Raw genomic sequence first — 18,074 nt, 5'->3', positions numbered from 1 at the left:
AGGAGATGGGCATCTCAGACAGCATCTCAACTACCGTATCTAACACCCACTCTGCCATGTTAAATCTTTGGTTTTCTCTGTCCACTGAGACATTAGAAGTATTAATACTCACATTTTAAAGCATTATCTAGAAATTAAATAAAACAACAAAAATTTAGAAAGAGATTTTAATTGTATCATTTCTTTTTTTTTTTTTTTTATTTTTGACAGGCAGAGTGGACAGTGAGAGAGAGAGAGACAGAGAGAAAGGTCTTCCTTTGCCGTTGGTTCACCCTCTAATGGCCGCCGCGGTAGCGCGCTGCGGCCGGCGCACCGCGCTGTTCCGATGGCAGGAGCCAGGTGCTTCTCCTGGTCTCCCATGGGGTGCAGAGCCCAAGAACTTGGGCCATCCTCCACTGCACTCCCTGGCCACAGCAGAGAGCTGGCCTGGAAGAGGGGCGACCGGGACAGGATCGGTGCCCCGACCGGGACTAGAACCCGGTGTGCCGGCGCCGCAAGGCGGAGGATTAGCCTGTTGAGCCACGGCGCCGGCCTAATTGTATCATTTCTTGGAAACAGTAGTACAAAGCATCATTTTTGGGGGTATGTGGGTCAAGGGAAGGACTGAATAACCTTTTACAGTTTACAACCTGCAACCCAAGAGAAGTGAAAAATATTTTCAGACAAAATCTTGTATATAAATTTACATAGCACCATTATAGCCCATAAATGGAAACAATCCAAATGACTACAATTGATGAATGGATGAACAAATGTGATTTATTTGAACAATGAAATGGTTTTCAGCCATGTAAAGAATATTGAAGTGAATCTTAAAGACATTGTGGTAAGTGACAAAAGCCAGTCATTATAAACCATACAGTATATAATTCTATTTGTATGAAACATCCAGAACAGGAAAATCCAGAGATAGGAAGATTAATGGTTGTCAGGGTCAGGAGGAAGGAATGAATGGGGTGGGAATAAGGGTGATGAAAATATTTTGGAATTAAATAGTGGTGATGATTGTACTTCATTTTGCATATACTAAAAGCCACTGAATTATATCCTTTAAAATGGTTAGAATGGTGAAATGTATGATATCCAAAATTTATCTTAATTATAAAAGGGTATAAAAACTACAAAAAAACCTTTCCTTCTAAAAAATGTTGTTTAGAAGCATAGAGACACACATGGGATGGGGGTTGGTGGCGGTGGAGAGCAATCTCCAATCCACTGGTTTACTTCCCAAATATCTCCAATGGCCGGAACTGGGCTAGGTCGAAACCAGTGGGTGGGAACTTAATCCAAAATTCCCATATGGGTGACATGAACCCATATACTTGTGTAATAGTTGCTGCTCCCAGGGTCTATGTCAGCAAGAAACCCGAGTCAGGAGCTGGAGCCAGAGCTACAAAATCCAGTGAAGCCCAAGCATGTCTATATGGGGTGGATATCTTAACTCATGCCTCAACTGTTAGGCTAAATAGCTTCTTCTGTTGCTTTTTGTTTGTTTTATTTGCTTTATTATTTTTCCAGTTAATGGCAGAAAGTGACTCTGTTGGAAATAAGACTTTTGAAGATGTTTAGCGTGGCCTACTTAGCTCTCCCTTGTTATTACTCCAAAGAATGATGCCCACGGTTCTTTGCAGCAACCCTGGGTCACTGAGGAGCCAGGTGGAAAGTTGCTACCTAACCTGCTCCTTCCCAGTGGCCACTGCTTCCACTCTTCCTTCCCTGGTGTACTGCATGGTCCCAGTTTCCATCTTCCAGGACCAGGCTCATTGCTAGTAAGCACAGTGTGATTCTCTGACACACATCCCATCATTCTTTCCCCCACTCCTTTAGGTGTTCTCATTCAAACTGCTTTTGCATTGGCGTAAAGATGCTCTTGCACTCTGCAGCCAGGTTTTTAATACCATGAAAATACACCATGAAAGGCCAGCCATGAGGATAACAGAGAAGATTAATGTTATGCTAGAAATATTTTCCCCAACCTTGACTTCTTGACTTCCCTCTGGAGTAAGAAGACATAGGAACATACACATTTGACACACACACAGGGTCTGTGATTTGCTCAGTCACATGTGCTTCTTGGTCAGAAATGTCCATTCTGGTTTGTCCCAAGCCCAGCATGTTTTGAGAGTTGAGTACAACAGACACTCATGGTCTCTGTTCTCTGACTCCTCTTTGGTTCACACTGATCACCCACTACCACCACCACCACCATACCTGGTTCCTCAGCACATACAGTGTCTCTGGCCCCGACCCAGGTTGATCTGATATACACTTCTTCCTTTTTGTGCAGGCACTTCTCCTGCTAGCCCACACTGTCCAGTGTCTTTGGGCGGCAGGCTGTATGGAAGTTGCCAGCAGTGCCAAGCACTACCTGCACTAAATCACCAGGAAGGAGCCCACAGTGTTGTTTCCCACTTCCATCCTGTACTAGTTTCCTTACCTGGTATACCCTTCCTTCCCTTTTGGTAGGATTAAGTCCATTATGTTTTCAGGCTTAGCTCGGAAAATGGAGAGCTGAACATTTATGAAAGGGTATATCTCATCTCCTGCTTCACATGCATAATCATGGCATGGAAAGATAAAGGAAATAATCAATACCTAATTAATCTCAAAGCTTAAAAAAAAGGAAAACTGCAATGCCAGCATTGAAATGGACCTTGTCTTGAAGTTGTGAATAGCGATGGTTCTGGAACCACTTACAGTAGTTAGACTTTTGTGTGGATATGAGCCATGTTAACCTGGATGATTTGGAAGTCTAAATAAAGAAAGGAACCTCAAAGAAATCCCCAGCTGTGGAATGAAGGCTCTACAACCAATCCCTTACTTTCAGGTCATCAGGGGGATCTGGTGAGAAATCCATATCCTTGACCTAACCCAAACATGCTTTGGAATCCAAATTCACATTACCTTTGGATTGTGAAGATTCTAAGAGGAAGCATAGGTCCTGAATATGTGAATGCTCATAGATCTTACAGAGAAGCTTCTATAACACAGAGCACAGAATACAGCAATAAACCTCAAGAGAATTGTGTTCTACTAAGTATTATACCTCACCCAGGGAAACAAACCACAAAGAGGGAGAGTCAGAATAGGATACGAATGTATGAATTCCTAAATTAGATGATTCCGAAATACAAAAGAGATTTTGTAAAATTGTAAAAAGATTAATTAGGTCAGAATATATGAGAGTACTTCAAAAGTTTCCAGATGAATGGAATTGAAAGATAATCTCATTTTGGTAAAGAAAAGCTTGGAAATCCTTGTATGGATTTCCTCATATAACTTTGAGGAAATCATGCACAATGTAGTTCATTGCTAAAAGGAAATGCAAGACAATAAAAGGAAGTTGCTTCCCATAATCACGAAGACAGATAAAAGATAGTTAGATGTAGATAACAGAATAAGAATATCCTTCCCACATGTATTAGAGAGAATATAAACCAGGGGAGAGTGATATTCATCAAGAAATAGGCTGGTTATTTTTTCCAGTTTTAAACGTTAATCAAAACAATACACAGATTTCTGGGAAAGATGAAATAAAACAATCAAAAGATATATATATATATATATTTATTTATTTTACAGGTAGAAATATAAACAGTGAGAGAGAGAGAGACAGAGAGAAAGCTCTTCCTTCCGCTGGTTCACTCCCCAAATGGCTACCACGGCCGGCGCTGCGCTGATCCAAAGCTAGGAGCCAGGTGCTTCTTCCTGGTCTCCCATGCAGGTGCAGGAGCCCAAGCACTTGGGCCATCCTCCACTGCCTTCCCGGGCCACAGCAGAGAGCTGGACTGGAGGAGGAGCAGCCAGGACTAGAACCCGGTGCCCATATGGGATGCTGACGCCGCAGGTGGAGGATTAACCAAGTGAGCCAAGGTGCCGGCCCCAAAAGATATTTTATATGAAAAGCTATCAAAGCAAATTCTGAAAAGCTACAGAAAGGAACTAGAGAGATTGCCACGCCCACAGCTGTGATACCCGCGTGGCAAAATGTTGCTGCGTCGGAAGTCTAAGGCTGCAGGGTTTTGGGGTGAGCGCTCTGTGGAGTTTAGCCTCAGGCGATTCCTGTGCAGTCCACGGTTGTAATGACCCCCGACTCACATTAGGGAAGCCGAAGACTGTCCTTGCTAATTTTTGGGGACACCGTGTCTCTGCTCTGCTGATGATCTCATTATGCATTATCTACCAGCTGTGTTTACACTTTACTGCTTACCCTCATAATTCTCAGAAACTAAAAAATCAAGAAAAAGAAGTTTCCCGTAAGCCAGGAATGCAAGTCAAAACATATCATTAGGTTCCCATTGTAGTAACAGAAAAATGTTAAGGTTACTCAGAGGTTATCTCCAGGTACCTAGAGGGCAAGCAAAACTTTGGACAGTTATTCCCCTAAACAGTTCAGAAAACGAAAACTAAGCCAAAGGTCAATTCTCATCCTCAGTAAATGAAACTAAGCCAAAGGTCAATTCTCATCCTCAGTAAACGAAACTAAGCCAAAGGTCAATTCTCATCCTCCGTAAATTGTCTAAAAACAATGTCCCCACTATGTTCCTCATAAAACCACTCATATGACATCATTGTTTTAACTCATTTTGTCAACCTTTGTGATAAAAGTTTTACATTTGCCTGCAGCATTGTTCTTTACTATATAAACCCAAGCCTTACTACAATAAATCGCAGCAGTAACATACACATAACGTGTGTGTCTGTCTGTCATTTCCCTGCCGATTTCTGACTCTCCTGGCTCTTCGTCCCCTTGTTCTCCCTCGGTCTGAGACTCCGCGAGAGCCGGTCCGCGGCAAGAGATCACCAACAGAAGGATGAACATTAGCCTGATAGCTATCAACCTAGCATTATGTACCCAGGTTAATCCATCATTTGGAAATAAGATTAAGATGAAAATAGTTTCAAAATTAAAAGGATTTAGTTGTTTATGCACTAACCCCTCTAAAGGACTATAAAGAGTAAAAAGGAAATTGAACCTAATTGAAAAGTGTAAGATACAAGAAGCATTATTGAGTAAACAGTATTAAACTAAGTGTAGTTAATACTAAGTATGCATAGATATGTGTTTGTATACACATATGCTTGTGTGATGGAACTTCCAAAACTTTGTGAAAATTGGGTTAAAAGATAAGTATATTTTGGTGCAAAAAAGTTTTGGAAGCCATTTTTATAAGAGATCTTCAAAAGGTCTAGGAATGAGACACATATTATGAACAAACTACGCCTGGATTTCATATTTTTCTTCACCAAAATAAAATTATCTTTTAATTCCATTTGTCTATTAACTTTTTGAAATATCCTTAAATGGATGGCAGAAAGGATTTTATAGTTATCAGATAACTACGTGCCTCACAGAATTCATGTAGAAACCAGAAATGCTAATTTATTTTAAACCTTATAAATTATAGCACGCATGTTAAAATTGAGGAATATTCTGTAAATTAATCCAAATGAAATCTATAATTTCTAATTAAAAAGGGGAATAAGGCTAATTTTATCAATCTGTTACAAAGCAGGTAAGGAGGCAAAATGAAACCAAAATAAGACACAGTAATGGAATGCTACTTAGCAATGGAAATGAATTTCTAGATTTGCATGCCTTAACCAGGGTAGATGACAAAAACATGATATTCAGATTAAAAGAGAAAGTTCACAATGTTTATGTATGGTATTAATATAGGTACCTTTTCTAATAGATGACATAATGCTATGTGTTGTTTGTGGGTATGTAAAAATGCAGAAATATGATTGTAAAGTGATCACACCATCACTAGGTTAGGAGTTGCCTCTGAAGATGTAAAAATTCCTAGAGAATTTAAAAGGTGCACAAAGAAGTTTCTACAATTAAGAGTATTGGCAATCTTTATTTCTGGGTTAGTTTTGAATCATCTTTTAAAAAATATTGGCCCTATAAAGGATGGGACACCCAACAGCTTCTACCATACCTGTGTCATCATTATAAATTCATCTACTTCTCTGTTTCCAATATGAGTACCTTAAGTCAGAGGCTAGTGTGGACAGTCAAAATTGTCCAGATCTTACACAGCTTTCTGAATAACAGGCGTTGTTTAATGTCTTATGCAGGATACAGTAAGACACATGTAATACTTGGAATCATCTTGAAGAAAATGACCCAGAAATTCTAAACAGGAAACGCTTATAGGAGAAAGGCCAGAACTCTGTTATTGCTTCTGCATTCCTGAACTCCTTGGTAGAATGCTGTTTATTGATGTTCTGGTAAAGGCATGTATGCCTGCGTCCATTTCTCTAACATTTACTTAACACCTACTATGTGTTGCATATTAAAAGCTGCAAATGTAGTGCTTATACTCAAGGAGGCTTCATTATAATCAAATGAGTATGGTATGAGATTCCAATCAACTTACATTTATTAAGGACTCCACTCCAAGGAAATGTGCGAGATACCATGCTGAATAGTTGATGCTACCTGTTCATGAGTTCTTACCATTCATAAAGGAAAACAAGAATACATATTTTAAAAATCTGATACAAAATAAGCTATAGCAAGTGCAGTTGAGCTAAACAATGTACTATATGTACAGCATGATATATAATTCATTCATTCATTGAATTATTCACTTGTTCATTTATTCTTTGAGCAAACATTTAATAAGTCTATTTTATATGAAACACCAAGAGGCACAGTGAATAGTGTTGAACAAGACAACCTGATTCATAAATTCATAGCTTACAGACTAGTAGAAAAGACAAACATTCTAGAGTTATTCATAAACAAATATGTAATGGCAACTCACAATAAGCTGAATGAATGAAACCAGTGCTATAAAGCATGGTGGTAAGGAAGACTCTGATGTAGTTTTAGGAATTATGAAAAGCATCTCAAATGAATTTACTTTTCTCATTGTTAGTGTGAAAAATTAGGACAAGCAATCAAAGAGTGATGAAGAGTATTGTGGATGTGAAGACTCCAAAAGTTTCAGATGGGGAGCCAGTGCTGTGGAGTAGCAGGTAAAGCCTCCGCGTGCACTGCAGGCAACCCAGATGGGCTCCAGTTTAAATCCAGGCTGCTGCACTTCCCGTCTAGCTCTCTGCTATGGCCTAGGAAAGCAGTAGAAGATGGCGCAAATCTTTGGGGCCCTGCACCTGTGCTGGAGACCTGGAAGAAGCTCCTGTCTCCAGACTTCGGATTGGCCCAGCTCCAGACACTGCAGCCACTTGGAGAGTGAATCAGTGGATGAAAGACCTTTCTCTCTGCTTCTGCCTCTCTGTAACTCTGCCTTTCAAATAAATAAATTAATCTTTAAAAAAAAAGTTTTAGATGTTCACTTGTTTTTAACACAATAGTACAGAGAGTTGCAGAATGGATGAAGGATTAGATCATGCATTAATTTGCAGACCTTGTTAAGATATTAGAATTTCACCCCAAACAAAATGAAGGTTACCGGAAAGCTTAAGTAGAGGAGTAATTTGACGTCCTGTGTTAAAAAGTTTAGATACTGCCGGCGCCACGGCTCACTTGGCTAATCCTCTGCCTGCGGCACTGGCAGCCTGGGTTCTAGTCCCGGTTGGGGCACCCGATTCTGTCCCGGTTGCTCCTCTTCCAGTCAAGCTCTCTGCTGTGGCCCAGGAAGGCAGTGGAGGATGGCCCAAGTGCTTGGGCTCCTGCACCCCCATGGGAGACCAGGAAGAAGCACCTGGCTCATGTCTTTGGATCGGTGCAGTGCACCAGCCGTAGTGGCCATTTTGGGGGTGAACCAGCGGAAGGAAGACCTTTCTCTCTGTCTCTCTTACTGTCTAACTCTGCCTGTCAAAAACAAAACAAAACAAAACAAAACAAAACAAAACAAAACAAAACAGTTTAGTCTGCTAAGGAGGAGAATGAATTGGACGGGAACAAGGATGGTTAGGAAAGAAAGATGGATTATTGTTGAGCAGTGAGATGATGGTGTCTTAGAGTAGGCATGAAAGGCTCAATACATAAACTGAGAGATAGGGTCCTGTGCTGTCGCATAGAGGGCTAAGCCTCTGTGTCCCGGTTGCTCTTTTTCCAACCTAGCTCTCTGCTATGTCCTGGAAAAGCAGTAGAAGATGACCCAAGTGCTTGGGTCCCTGCTCTTGTGTGGGAGACCCAGAAGAAGCTCCTGGCTCCTGGTTCCTGGCTCCTGGCTTTGGATCAGCTTAGCTCCAGCCCACTGCAACCATCTGAGGAGTGAATCAGCTGATGGAAGACCTTTTTCTCTGCCTCTCCCTCTTCTGTCTATAATTCTATCTTTCAAATAAATAAATAAAATCTAAAAAAAAAAAAAAACAAAACCAACAACTGAGGGTTGGATGGACAAAGCTGGGTGATGAATTGACTATGAAGGGTGAAGGAAAGGAAGATCTAAGAATTATTCCAGAGCATAGCCTTAGGAGAGTGGAATAGAGATTAAATCTAATGAAGACAACTAAACTAGGCTGCGGGAGATGACTCAGGAGTAAGAAATAAGGACATTTAAAGACATTAATATCGAGGGAGAACAATGTTAACAAAAGCCTGGGTATGCAAAAGTACATGGTTCAGAAAATCGCAATAAAGGAGCCTGGCACTGCATATGCAAAGTGACATTGTGGGGATGTCATCAGGCTACAAGATTGAAAAGTTAAGAAGATATGGGGAATCAAAGTATTTGAAATTAATCCTGTCTAAAAGATGATAAATTTTTTAGGCAGTGGAACAACATGTTCAGACCTGTTTTGTTTTTTATTTTTTTAGGAAGATCTCCAGAATTTCTGGTGCTCTGTAGGGAGAAAAAATAGTTGGTGTTGGAGAAAGAGACATTTTGGGAAAATTGAAATATATTCAATCTTTTTTTAGAACCTCTAACAGATCAGTTTAAGAATATGAGCATGCATTATGTATAATTTGGGTTGTTTTTAAAAGGACCATGTTTGTTATATATAGAACTGCTAAGGCCTGAGCAATGCTTAGAGTAGATTTTATTTGCCCATTAGGATAGACATGAGGGTGTGGGGGCTTCTAGTTGGTAAACAACATTGCCTTGATTAAGCTTATCATTTTCAATCTCGATTTTCATATCTCTTTTAAAAATCAAAAAGTCAAGGCTTATTTTGGATTTTGATTGGCTTGCTATCTTGTTCACAGTGGGTTTTTTTGTTTTGTTTTGTTTTTTGGGAGGGGGGCATCAAAGGCAAAGTAAAGAAAAATGCAATTGGGAAACTTGAGGACAACATATGCTATCCATGATGTGACTTTATATAAAAACATAATATTCCTGTGCATACTTTTTTGTGCTTTATGTACATTTTAAAATTAAAACAATGGCCTTCATTAGTAAGATTTTTCTGCCATGAAGCAGATAATAAAGATTACAGGCTTTGTGGACTGCACAGCCACTGCTACTCTACTCTGTCTTGTATTCAAAAGTAGCCATTGATAATATCTAAATAAATGATTCTGTGTTCCAAAAATATTATTTGCAAAAACTGGCAATGAACCATTGTTTGCCGGGTCTTTGCTGAGACTTCTAAATATGATAATATCAAAGCTTTCTTTTTGGTTACTCTTAAAAGTGTCCATCTTGCTTTTGTGTCCCATACACAGCTTATAGAGCCTTGTGATATGTGTTTATTACTCACAAAGGTTTAGTGTATTCATATGCAGTTGTGAAAATTGAGCCCTCATATGGCATCTTATTCTTTATCAAGGTTATAAAAATTGGTTCTCAATTTATTATTTCTGTGTCCCCTAATTTTGACATTTCTGAATATTGTTAAAAATATTCTGCATTATAACTAATAAATTGCCAATCCTAGATAAAATTCCTTACTTTAGGAAAATAGGGGAGGGAAGAAGCAGGATGAAGAAGAGGGAAATGAGAAAAAGGATGAAGACGCAATAAGGATAAAGAGTTGAAGAAAAATATAATGTATATAAAACTTCTTTTTATTAAAACTTGTGGTTGCAGGCTGGCACTGTGATGTAGCAGGTAAAGCTGCTGCCTGCAGTGCTGGCATCCCATACAGGTGCCAGTTCATGTCCCAGCAGTTCCATTTCTGATCCAGCTCTCTGCTATGGCCTGGGAAAGCAGTAGAAGGTGGCCCAAGTCCTGGGACCCATGAACCTGTGTGGAAGACTTGGAAGAGGCTCCTGGCTCCTGGCTCCTGGCTTTGGATTGGCCCAGCTTTGGGTATTGTGGCCATTTAGATAGTGAACCAGTGGAAGATCTCTCAATCTCTCTCTCTCTCTCTCTCTCTCTCTCTCTCTCTCTCTCTCTGCCTCTGCCTCTCTGTAACTCTGCATTTCAAATAAATAATAATAATAAAAAACCAACCAACCAAACAACCAACCAACCAAACAAACAAAAAACCCTTGTGGTCAAGCCTTGTGCAAAAAACTGCAATTATTGAATTCCCTTACTAAATTATGTTCTCCACTTAAATATTGATAAGAAGACTTTCAGGTTTAATTTCTTGAGAAGCAAACCTTGGAACAAAAATTTGAGTGCAAAGTGGTTATTAGTGAGGCCATTCCAGGAAACAAGATGAGGGAGAGAGCAAGTGGCCAAAGAAAGGAATGCCAGCTATGGATGTGTTATTGAGGGACTTGTGTAGATACCACAAAGAACAAATTTCAGAACTATTCCATTGAGGATCAAGGAACCGGGGTATTTGGCTTTCAACTCCCATCCCTTGCTGGTTTTGTTCCTGGGTCATGAACTCATTGGTTCTTCCATCCCGCCCCACTCCTTAAACCAGAGGGAGAGTTTTCAGATACAGATGCTGGAGGTAAAAGACTGATGGTCTTCAGATGATCTCTGGCATGGGCCACTGGAACAAAAGAGGGTACCCACAGTATATGCTAGAGACACAGAGGCCCAAGTCTCTAACATACGGTGCTATTTTTTCCTGAACCATACCCATAATTCCTTTTTTCCTCTCCTTTAACAGTGTGATAAATCCTGGAGCTAAAGGGAAGGCTGAAGCTTTAATAAATACAATTTTTTCAAAATCTCCTTTTGCTTGTATGTCAGAGACCACCCTTAACACCAGGACTCTGGTTTGCATTCAGCCTATCATGAAGAAGTTTAGCAGGAAAAAAATCAAAGCTAAGTAATCAATCCATTCAATAATTCCAAGCCTGTTGTTTATTTTCAGGGGATGCAAGGCAGGATATACTAGGTAGTCAACATCGTAGGTATTGTGAATCACAAGTCAAATGATGGCTACTTTTATAGCAATGGCCAATGTTCTTTATTTGGAACTCTGGAGGTAGACACCCAGGTATGGGAGAAAAATATTGGAAAAAAAGTTAGTAAAGTGTTAGTATCATTACCATCACTTTAAAATTTAATTGAATATAATTTTTACCATAGTCTTTCTTTCCCTGCTTTACATCCATATTCCAGAATTGGATTCGGCAGGGGACTGACTTATTTCTAGCACAAAGGCTAGAACACAGAAAGGGCCATGAGGCCTTACTTCAATCCAGAACTGAAAGGAAAGGAACTCCAATAATGACTATCTCCAATGTGAATAACTTTCTAGTAGTGATCACTTTCTAAAACCGAAGCCACATTGCCTTGTGAAGCAGGAAGTGTCTCACCAATGGAGGCATCTACTTTTCATGTGCTGCCTTCAGAATGGTAGGAGCCATGGCATTAGGTGAAAGCTGAGAAGAAATGACCTTTGAAATAACTCTCAAGTCCCAAAGCCTGGGCTCAGTCTTGGCTCTGGCACTATTACACATACTGAAGTCTAGTTCTCCAATACGTAAAATTGGGGAAATGATAATATATAGTTTTTTTCATTTTAAATTTTCATTTGTGTATTTGAGAGGGAGGGAAGAAGGGAGAGAGGGAAAAAGGGAGAGGGAGAGAGAAAAGAAAAGGGAGAGGGAGAGAGTGAAAAATCTCCCATCCATTGGTTCACTCCCCAAAGTCTTGCAGTGGCCCAAGCTGGGGACCCAACTGCTTGAGCCTCCATCATTGCCTCCTATGTGCATTAGCAGAGAGTTGGGAGTTTGTAGTGAAGCCAGGAACTGAATCCCTGTACTCCAATCTGGGACATGGGCATCCCAACTGGCAACCTAATTGCTTAAACAAATGCCCACATCAGTAATAGCAGATTTTCACTGGTTTGTTTGGAGCCTTTCCTAAGATTACGCATGTAAAATTTTTCACCATGGGAATTAATCAGCTGATGTGTTGCTGCACTTACCAGGGAGTTTACTACAGGTAGGGCTTTGCATAGAATTTTGCTCAGCAAACACATACTGAGCACCCTCTGCGTCTAGACTTGAACCAGACACTGAAATACAGAAGTGGGTACTCAGGATCCTTTCCCACAAAGACCTCCCAGGTGCATGTGTTTGTGTACAGTGATGTTCTAAGGATTAATTAGTCCAGGGAAACCTCCTGGCCTGGGTCTCGGGGAATGACCCATGTGGCTGAAATCTAGCATCTCGGTCTTGGAGACAGCTGGTCTTATGTGCAATGAATACAGGTGAGCCACATGATCCTGCGCTATTTCTAGAGAGGTAACAAGCAGGCATGGTGAACTCTTGGGAAATTGTATGCAATCAGGGAAATAAATCTCAAATGCTTATTCAGGACAATTAAAATGAAAGCTAAAGTCATCCCTACAGGTGAAAACAAGTCTGAAAAAGTCCATTAGTGTTTATCAGGGTTAGCTTCTCCAAGGCTCCTGAAAACAGCAATAAAGAAAAAGAAATAAAAAGGAAAATCTGCAAAGAATTACAATTTGTTGAGCATTTACTAAATGTCAGACATTGCCCTAGAAACTATAAACGCATTGCAGTGTTTAATTTGTTCCATAGCCTTATGAAATAGATTCTACTATTACCATTTTCATGATTGCATGGAGGAGAAACTGAAGTTCTGACAGATTAAAATACCTTCCTGGAGTCACAAGTTACACAAGTGGGAAGCCTCCTAGGCTGTTTGCTCAGGAGAGAAGGGTTGCTAGGGGGAACATCCCTTTGCTAGCCATTTGTCCCAAGCCAAAAATGGTCCTGGCACTAGCTTCCAGGCTTTGCAGGTAGCTGAGTATTCTGGACTTAGGGTCTGCCACTGACGTGTTTTTGCCCTCTGTGCTTCCCTGTGTATAACCTGCAATCACACCTGTCTACAAAATTGCTTTGAGATGAATAATATGAAATGGGGAATGAAAACAGACATGGCAGTTGCTATGGCAATGCAGGAGTTGTTATACAGCCAGATTCTGGGTAGTGGAATTTGTAAGGGTGTGTGAAATGGGAACATTCTCTTCTGGTATCATGTGAAGCAGGAATATCACAGGCAGGTCCCGTCTTAAAAAGCAGTTTGGCTGGGTTGATCTGTGTGGCAGCATAGAAATAGACCAGTGTTCATAGGTTCAAATTCGATGTTAATTTCTGTGTCATCTTGGACAAGTCATTTGCTGATTTATTTATTTAAAACAATTACCTTTTGAAAAAATACTTATTTATTTGCATTTACTTGAAAGGCAGTGTGTGTGTGTGTGTGAGAGAGAGAGAGAGAGAGAGAGTGTGAGAGAGAGAGAGAGAGAGAGAGAGAAAGAATCTTCTGTCTCCTGCTTCATCCCTCAAATACTCACAACAGCCAGGGCTGGGCAGGCCAGATTCAGCCGCCCAGAACTTCATCCACGTCTCCCACATGAGTGGCAGGGCTCAAAACCATGAGTAATCATCTGCTGAATCCAATGATGCAATAGCAAGAACGCTGGACGAAAGGAGAGTAGCTGAGACTAGAACCAGCAACTGTGACATGGGATGCAGGCATCCCAAACATGGCTTAACCTCTGCCACAACACTTGCTCCTTGGATGAGACATTGAAATGTGACTTGATTTCAATATAACTTGAATAAGTAATATAGATTTTTTGGGATTGCTCCAAATATTAAATGAGTTGATTTAAAATGTTATTTATTCAGTTAAATATTATCAATAATATGTGATTATTATGAGTGATATTAAATGTATTCTTCTGTCTTGACTGAGATTTATATAAAATGAAAAATGGGCCAGAACGCAGCTGCTTTCTTGACTTGGCAGCCAAGTCAAGGTAGGAATAATTACCTTTGCCAGCTTCAGCTTGGCTCAACTTTGTGGAAATCAAACAAACAGAATCATATTCCAAATACCCCAGGGAGAAGCATGTGTTGGGGTCACTCTTGCTTTGCCTGCTATTGGCTTTCTTTCCTGGATATTTATAAAATATATTTATCTGTTATAAAAGAAAACCCCATTGGTAACCAATAGAAAACAAAGAAGCAGAGAAGGCATCCATTTTCCTCCTATTATTATTAATGCTTATCCAGCCCTGCTGATAAGAAAGTTGGATTCCTGTTAGTAGGTTGGCACCTGCAACAGAAGTGATACATGGGTTTTCCAGAACATTCTGGGCCATATCATGTAAGGAGGAATTGCTTCAAAAAGAAGTCTAGACACAAGCAGGGAAAAGGACATTTTGTTTGTATAGTAGAGTTTCTCTGTTTCTATGTATTCCTTAATGGTTCTAAATGCATAGAGTAACATTTGATAGCTGCTCAGATCCTACATACTTCTACCGAACTATCTCCAATTCCCCTACCAAAAACAAAACAAAAATGTGCACAAATTGGTCCTGTTGACATAAACTCAATAAACTCCTGGCAGATTGATTTTAGAGAAACCATCCTGACTAGGTGGTAGGTGACTACTCCCCTCTTTGTTTCTTCTATAACTGTATACCTTATGCTCTTGACTCTGCCCTAGGAGTGTATGCTTTCTGTTTCTTCACTGTAACGGGGGATAATGCTGCCTACATTGAAAGATCATGGTGAGCATCACAGCATCTTGCCAACTTCTGCATCAGTGAATACTTGTATATATTAGGCACCATTCTGTGGAAGCATGGGTGAATGTGACAAAACTGTTGTCCTCAGGAAGCCTATATTCTTGTAGGGAAGTCAGACAATAAACATGTAAACATGTAAGCAGATAAAATAACCTCAGATGCTGAGATAAGCCATGAAGATGAAAGAGTCATGTGACACAGCACGACCAGGGCTGCCACTTTAGTTAGGCAGTTAGAGATAGCCATTGAAAGGAGATGTTGGACTTGAGAATGTGTAAGTTCTGCAAACATTCGAGAGAAGGGTCTTCTTGGGAGAAGTAGAAAAGCCAGAAAACATAATTTGGAATATTGGAGGTGTGTAGCTAGAGGACAGGGGATAAAAGAAATGCTGGGGAAAGATGAAAGCTCACAGTTTATGCTTCAGAGAGTGATTGCCTGACTCCCAGCTCCAACGCTAGAATCTAAGTGAAGGGCAACACTGCATTAGCTTGAGTGTATTATGTACCTCCAGACCTGATAATTCTGACCAAAGGGTCAGGTTTGTACCACAACATGGTGAGTCCACTGACAATCACCCTCATGATAAGAGGGGAAAGTATAATTCCAAGAAAAGGGCGATGTTTCTCAAAATACAGGAATAACAGCCATTGCATAAAATGGGAGTCATTTAGTAGACCCGATTCTACAGGTTCAGATAAATTTCACCGACATGCTGCCTCTTGAGGTAGATTGGGCAGGTCATTCTATCTCCACTTTAGGATGGAAGGATCAAGCTACAGTGTTGTCCCTAATTATACTAGTTGGAGAGGGTGTCTGGCATAGTGGTTAAACTACTGCTTGGAATGTCTTTATCCCATATCAGAATGCTTAGGTTCAAATCTTGGCTCCACTCTGCACTTCAGCTTCTTGTTAATGAACAACCCAGGAGGTTGTAGGTGATGGTTCTAGTATTGGTGTCTGTATCATCCATATGAGGGACTAGGATTGAATTCCTGGCTCCTAACTTTGTCCTGGCACAGCCCTTGCTCTTTTTCTTTTTTTTCTGCATTTCATTATTTATTTAGATGTTTAAGCTCTCGCACTAAGTTTTTACAAGCTGGTGAACAGACAAATTATTCTCCCACAGAACTATAACCACACATTCCCAGACAGTATAAATATATGGTTGAACTAACATTAATACACATCACCATTTTATCAATTACATAATAAAACAAATTATCAAATATTCAAATATTAAGTTACACAGTTCAAAAGGCATATAAAATATTAGATGTCTGCTCAATTCATTAGCAGAAACCCACTTCTTTTTTTGCAAGAGGTTGGGAAGGAAAAAAAAAATCACACTTCAAACAAAAATAAGTTGGTAAACAACTTTTGATAAGTATGGAAAAAATTACAAGAATTTCAGAAATTTTATGATTAAGAATTTTAAGCTATAATAACAAAGCATCTCTACCTCTTAAAAATATTTACTAAATTAAAGAGCATATTCTACATGTTATGCACAAGACAAAGGCAACATTTTACTAAAAATATTTAATAGCCCCCTCCCATTCTTTTCTCAGGCCCTCCCTGTTAAGCTGCACCTCAGAGTGCAAACGTTAAATTAACTGTAAGGCTTTTTTTGTCTGAAGACATTAAAGACATGTGCTTCTGTACAATGTATATTTTTCAAAATGGAGGTTTTATATTAACAGCAAAAGATTTATAGAAACATTAAATAATCATAAGACTTGGTGAAAAAAAAGAAATCAATGGTTAAGCAAACCTGATGTATACTGGTATGAATGTGGGAGATGTAAACATAAAGTGAGCAAGCAAATAACCATATAGTCCCTAGTTTCAATGTTTGAAATGACTGAAGGAATAAACCACATAAGGTCTAGAGTGTTCATAGTTTCTGGGATTTTAATTCTGTATGATACTAAAAATATACAAGTATTGTGCTGGGTATTTTGGCACCTAATCTTTCTAAATTTCTTATGTATTAATAAGATTCTGGCATGGGAATAGACTTAAGATACAACTCAATATTGCATGATTTCAGGAAAAGTCAATTGGTACAAATGATAAAGCACATTTTAAATACTAAACAGCAACAATCTTTTGCTAAATGTCCAAATAAGTTGGTTATAACCCAAAGATAGAGGTTGCAATTCTGTCAAACTCGTGGCCTGGTAAAACTAATTTTCAATACCCTTTGGAAGCTTCACTAAACTTATTCACCAAGCCAACATGTTGGCTAATATGTATGACAAATTAGATCCTGTCTCAAGTTCTTCTTCCAAAGCAATAGCATTAGGCACCCCAGTTTTATTGAATGCAACAGTTGTTTCTATGACCATTGGAGTCTTTGAAGCGCAGCCGCATCTTAGGACGATATTTTTCCAAATACAAAAGTTGTTTGCTGTTAAAAGCTTTTGTCTTATGAACTGTACTGCATCTTCATATTTCATTCCACCTTCAATTAATGCTAGGGCGACAAGCACTGGAACTCTCCCAAGCCCTGCAACACAGTGAACAGCAATACAACAACCAGGTTCTTCACGAAACTTAATTTTTACAAGACTTAACCAGTCGTCAACAATCTGGTTGGACGGTGGTGCACCATCATCAAAAGGCCAATCGAGAACATGGATTCCTTCTTTCTCCACAAGAGTAGTGTCATAAGCTGCTTCACATACTCTTACTATCGTGGTAACTCCATATTTCTTAAGTTCCTCAATAAATTTGTTTAATGTTGCATTTGTTGGATTATGTGTAATAAGAAATCTCATGTTCTTGTATGTGACTTCCACAGGAGCTGGGCGGTTCATTTGGGCCATGTTAATTTACTTAAAAAATACTCAGTTGGATTATGAAAGAATTTTAAAAAAAAACTGAATACAGAAATTACGCAAAGAAACTGAAGTCTACTTCACTATCTTCCACTTGTGATTCTCAGCGCTTTAAGTATGAAGTTGGGAGTAATGGGAAATGAAATGAACCTCCTGACAAGAAGCAGCAATTCTTCAATCCAGCAATACTGAGGCGATAGAAAGGAAGTGCACTGAGGTTTACCCCATCCAGGTCAGAACTCTTGTAAAATGCTCTGTGGATTTCAATCCAACTCTTCTGTGTCCAGGTTAACCACTTTTATGGGGGCTTCTTGGTGGAGCAGTAACGAATCTCTGCAGTTCACTTGTCTGCATAGAGGTCGTGCTGTGTCTGGCAGTAGTCTCCACTGCCCT

The 18,074-nt window shown here is 39.6% G+C and overlaps 1 protein-coding gene across 1 annotated transcript; it reads right to left on the bottom strand.

The window, feature by feature from the left end:
* Window positions 1–16,924: 16,924 nt before the first annotated feature.
* LOC133771179 (protein tyrosine phosphatase type IVA 1-like) lies at window positions 16,925–17,679 on the bottom strand. The gene has a single exon (XM_062206918.1). It carries the CDS (start codon window positions 17,667–17,669, stop codon window positions 17,067–17,069), a length of 603 nt encoding a protein of 200 aa, XP_062062902.1. The 5' UTR covers window positions 17,670–17,679; the 3' UTR covers window positions 16,925–17,066.
* Window positions 17,680–18,074: the final 395 nt, after the last annotated feature.

This window comes from Lepus europaeus, chromosome 12, assembly GCF_033115175.1.
Source record: "Lepus europaeus isolate LE1 chromosome 12, mLepTim1.pri, whole genome shotgun sequence".
NCBI lineage: Eukaryota > Metazoa > Chordata > Mammalia > Lagomorpha > Leporidae > Lepus > Lepus europaeus.
The sequence above is the reverse complement of the archived record's forward strand: the minus strand, read 5'-3'. Positions and strand labels throughout refer to the sequence as shown.

What these genes read in the sequence shown, in the direction of transcription:
- LOC133771179 (XM_062206918.1), bottom strand. Translation starts at nt 17,669, where the DNA reads ATGGCCCAAATGAACCGCCCAGCTCCTGTGGAAGTCACATACAAGAAC.